This window comes from Paramisgurnus dabryanus, chromosome 7, assembly GCF_030506205.2.
Source record: "Paramisgurnus dabryanus chromosome 7, PD_genome_1.1, whole genome shotgun sequence".
Taxonomy (NCBI): domain Eukaryota; kingdom Metazoa; phylum Chordata; class Actinopteri; order Cypriniformes; family Cobitidae; genus Paramisgurnus; species Paramisgurnus dabryanus.
In genome coordinates this window covers 8,483,642-8,488,629 of record NC_133343.1, presented here as the reverse complement: position 1 = coordinate 8,488,629, position 4,988 = coordinate 8,483,642, and the positions used below count along the sequence as shown (strand labels likewise).

The following is a 4,988-nucleotide window of genomic DNA, read 5'->3' as shown; positions in this document are numbered from 1 at the left end:
GTAGGATGCTCTCCTTTGACCTGGTGCGGAAATGGCCTGCCCGAAAGATAAGCCCCTGTTAAGTGATCTTGGTTCAAGTTTCTTGATAGGCTTTCTGGGGTATGGTTCTACGTGCGAACTGTTAATGCAAAGGTCCTGGAATCCCTGTGTGAGTGATTTAACAGAGGAAGGACCTTCACACCCGGTCACACATGGCCTGGGTCTCACAGATCTCAACAGAGATGGAGCACCACCTTTCTGTACCTGTAAACCGATACCTGGGAGAAAGAAGTCCGTTGAGATCAGTTGTTGATCTTTGCACTTGTTCTGAACAACACCAGGTGGAGCCAGAGAGCTTTCTGTTTTGCCAGCTTTGACGTTCCATGTAAGTGGATTGTAGATGACGTGCCAGTCTAATGGGCAGCAGTTAGACTTCTGGATTAATGGATCAATGCAGCCAGTATGAAACTACAGGGTCAGGAAGAAAAACAAATATATAGGAATTGCGTAGTGTTAAATTGGTTGAAGCCAGAACTTTACATGAAATAGATTAATGGTGTCACAAACACATGCTTTGTCTGAATATCCACGAGATCACATTAACATGATATCAATAGAGTAATGAGGGATGGTGCAAAAAACTGTCACGGGACAAAGGTAAGGGATGGCTATATATAGAGACCTCAGGTAGCTGTTCAGGTGGGCAACTAAATGCTTACATAATAAATTACATAGGACGATGCTGAAATTAAAATCTTATAAGACCACAGCTCACAGATCAACAAGCTTGATGTATATCTTCAATCTTGAATGTGTTGAACAGGAGACATGACGTTACCTTATGTTTGCAGGGAAGAAATCTGATGTTTTGTCCCAGTTGAAATCTTGAAAGGCACATTCTGCACTGCACACCTGGATGAAGCAGTTTGGACTCTTTTCGAACCCTCACCATCGGCAAAGTCTTCATTACATGGTTTGGGACTAGATCACATGTCACATTGGACATGCTGCTGAAGTTATGTATATGAAGTTAAGATATAGTTAACACCCAAAAGCATTTTAGAATTAATAACTGGGTTAGATTAAAATAATTATATTGGAAACATGTTGTGATATAGACTGAAAACCTTTGTTCCATTGAGTGATTTGTGATTTTTTGTGTTCCTTCCGAGGCGACTGGAGCTGCTTGCCATGACTGACCTCTCTTCTGCACAAATATACATTGAATATATATGTATATAGAAAAAAATTGTGCAGTTATCAAAAGCACTTGTAAAACACAAACCTTATTCGGAAACTCACCTTTCGAACTATAAAGCAATGCTGTGGATGGGCGATTCTCTTAAAGCACTCCTCACACAGGTGAAAATAACTGCATTCTGTGCACCTGTTACCATAGGACACAAGGTGTTGTATCAGTCACAAAATTGAGCATAAAAATAAATCTTTACAGAATTATTTGTTTGTGCTGGTTGATCATTGTCTACTTGAAACACTTTCCGACGATAGGAACGACCCGGCAACCGTTACACACAACTCCCAGATGTTTGTCCAGACACTCTTTTTCATAATAGGTGCACAGTTCACCAGCGTTCTTCACCTGCATAAAATGTAATGCCCGAATGAACTGTAAGTTGCTTTCGATAAAAATGTCAACTGAGTGCATCAATGTAAATAGAAATGTGACAATAGTACTGGAATAACCTACAGTGCATCACAATGACATGTTTAAAGTCCCTATGTAGGGAAACCTACATGTGCAGCGTGAGTGCTTTACACAGTTAACATCAGCGCTTAAATATTCATCAGCTCACGTACGCATTGTGTAAAACCAAACTTAGCAGTTATGTGTCTGAAACTACTGAATGTAGCATCTATGTACATATATATATCTATGGTCCGAGGTAATGCAAAAGAGTGTGTGCGGGGACTATTTCGCATATTCATTTGTATGGCCCCAGCTGTGCGAATGAGTAGAGGTGGGGACTAATTAGCATATTCATAGATTCACGTATACTAAATAAGGGCAAGGATGTACAGTTACATTCAAGCTGTTTTAAAGCATGAAGAAATTACTTTAAGGTAAATGAAAATAAATGGAAAAAAATGACTACAGGGAGCCTTTAATAGTCTACATACCTGTTCAGTTAGGTCCTTAAAAGTGCCAAAGTCCTCCCTGCACAGTGGACATTTAATCATGCCGTGCGGGTTCATCTTTGTTTGGTGATCAGCCCATACTTTCATACAAGAAATGTGAATGTTGTTGCCACAGCTGAACCTGAATAATAATAATAACACATTACAATCCAACTGGTTATTGCAAAGAAATTTTATACCACGTCAGTGAGATTCACTATTAGTTTATACCCACTTACTGTAGGTGACGGGCTGGTTTGGACTACAGCCCTCTACTTCCCGGATATATGACCTCAAAAAAAAGGGGATGTGCACAGCAAAACGTATAAACACGGCTAAAACGCCAGGCGGATGCCAATTGCCAGCTTTTTTCAGCCGACAGAGCGCTTTGGATGCTGTGATACTTTTGCTTTGTTTATCAGTCGTTGTACGATGCGGCGGTTGTTTGTTTATCCGTCCCTGCACTGTAATTGGATGGCCGGGTGAGAAATGACATTGGCGAGCTAAGCTTTTCACCCAAAGTTGAAAACTTTTTTTTCACATGAAACATGAACACATGTCATATTGAGCACCGTAAACACAACCAAAGCTTCAAAAACACAGAAAAAATCCAATTGCATGCATTTATATGAACCCTGACTGTTTTTTATGGTCCAGGGTCACATATGTAGAATGTACAGCGCGTGCCTCCAGTTCCTTAAAAATGCGTGTTGCCATTGCATGTTTTTGTGGTGAATATAAAGGTGATACATAAATAAGATGTGAATACTGTAAAAAACGTGAATAAAGGGATTTGCATGTTTACATAATTTCCCCTGTTGGTCGTATTACTTTAGGTCTACATCACCCCCTTTAAACTGATCAAATTTTTATTTGGAATTACCTAAATTGGATCACATAAAGACTTTTCAGTCATCAATCTGGTTGCAGATTATTTAGTTGCATGTAAATGTAGCTTAGCTAATGTAAAGGTTTGAACACACATTGGGTTGCTTTAAATTATGTGTCTGCTGAATGCATAAATGTAATTCAGCTTTTAAAGTATAGAAAGGATCATTTTAACACTTTTATAAGTAAAAAAAAAAACATACCAATAATACTAATATCTCATTTTAACCCCTTATTTATGGGGTTATATAAAAATGATGATCATAAATGTAGCATCAATCCATTGGTTTTGTTTAATTTCTGCTATTTCTTGGTTGATACGTTACAGCAAAATGTACATATTTGGAAAGACATTTCCCACTTTATTTGAAAGAAGCAAGTTCACTTACTTGCAATAAGTCACAGGGAGTTTTTTTAGAAAAAGTTCTTCCTGGCAGATTGGACATATATCATCTTCCTCAATTGCTTTTGGTCTGAGCCCTCCCTCTTCCTCACTGGGTTGAGATGTTGATGTCTCTGAACGGCCCCTGTCATTATGGGATGTGGTTTTGGCCACATGAAGACCTTGCAACAGCTCTAGGATTTGTCTCTCTGCAAGACCGTACTGAAAACAGTCTGAACAGAACAAATTTAAAAACATGCACTGGTCACGTGTGAATTGCGTGTTTATGACAGTTTGTAGTCTTATGAAGTCTCACATTGGAATACTCACATTCGTGATCTCTTGGCAGCCGAAATTTACGCATTAAAATCCTATGATGAAGCGGGAAAATGGGGTAAGGTGACGGGTAAACATGCAAAATGTGTCTAATGTTCAACCCGAACCATATATTTACCAGCAAATGTGTGTGCATAGGTCTTTCTCTTTCTGAAAGGTGGGACAGGTACACGTGTGTGGATCACCCAAACAGACCTTAAATATTAAAATATATAAGTCAGACTCCTTCAAAAAACAATAACTCAAAGGCAAACCATGTAAGCTTACTTTGTACTTTTTCGACTCCCCATCCTCTTGCAGGAGAAATCCAATCGGTCCAAACTCTTTGAGGATGAAAATGGTGGTATTCAGGGCTCGATGTTGATGTGAGTTGACCAGGTCGCTCACTGCTTTCCTCCAAACTGTTTTCCGCAACATTATTTGTTCCGTTTAGCAAGAAAAGTGAACTTTGTTACATTTATAACGCAAATAAATACTTTACATAATTGAAAACTCAGAGAGCAATACTAGTTGGTGCTGAAACTTTCTAAACGTTGCTACTTTGTATTGGATGTTTCTATAGCAACAAGCAGCACGCTCACTGAAGGAAACCGCTTTAAATCACCACTAGATGGCACTACTAGATAACTCAAACCCTTATTTATGCATACACTGAAACGCAAGTTAAAGGAAGAAATGAAAAGAATTTACTTAACTTGCCATCCTAGATGTATATGTCATCTTCTTATTGGGGGTCATTTGCGAAGCTCAAAACACATCCAAAAGACAGTGGGTTAATATAATATGTCGTCTAAAGCGATACATTACATGTGTGAAAAATATTAAAATGAAAGCTTATTTAGCTGAAAGGTAAACAAGCAGATCCAAGCCTTAAATTCATTTGGCAGCCCGTCAATCTCTTGTCTCGTGACGAAACACGCATATGCAAACATGACAACATTTTAATATAAAGTTATTCGTTTTGTTTTGCTGAGGAAAGTAATTAATTTAGGCTACAGTTGGGATGACATTATGGTGAGCATTCAAAGTCCGCCAAGAGAACTGAAATGAGACGGTCCAGCCTTCGGAGGACCCATAATTTGCGTCACCTGCTGCACGCGCCCACCGCGCCTTTCAGCGGGACACAGCGTTTCTGACTTATGAAAATAAATATGGAACCAAAACAAATATTAATTTTACTTTGGAAAATATGAAAAGTTGATGTAGATTAAACTAACCCAACAGTATGTCAAATTAATCAACCTTAGAAATATATGCAACATAAACT

General features: G+C 38.7%; 1 protein-coding gene across 1 annotated transcript in view; it reads right to left on the bottom strand.

Moving 5' to 3' along the window:
* The window catches only part of zswim2 (zinc finger, SWIM-type containing 2), a 5,079-nt gene extending 831 nt beyond the window's left edge, over nucleotides 1-4,248 (bottom strand). Inside the window, exons 1-10 of the mRNA XM_065240336.2 lie at nucleotides 3,989-4,248; nucleotides 3,840-3,916; nucleotides 3,716-3,756; nucleotides 3,393-3,618; nucleotides 2,119-2,257; nucleotides 1,467-1,579; nucleotides 1,282-1,366; nucleotides 1,107-1,186; nucleotides 818-989; nucleotides 1-447 (exon numbers count right to left, since the gene is read on the bottom strand). Coding sequence (XP_065096408.1) covers nucleotides 1-447; nucleotides 818-989; nucleotides 1,107-1,186; nucleotides 1,282-1,366; nucleotides 1,467-1,579; nucleotides 2,119-2,257; nucleotides 3,393-3,618; nucleotides 3,716-3,756; nucleotides 3,840-3,916; nucleotides 3,989-4,138 — 1,530 coding nt within the window. The 5' untranslated portion in view covers nucleotides 4,139-4,248. The remainder of the gene's footprint in view (nucleotides 448-817; nucleotides 990-1,106; nucleotides 1,187-1,281; nucleotides 1,367-1,466; nucleotides 1,580-2,118; nucleotides 2,258-3,392; nucleotides 3,619-3,715; nucleotides 3,757-3,839; nucleotides 3,917-3,988) is intronic.
* Between the last annotated feature and the right edge of the window lie 740 nt (nucleotides 4,249-4,988).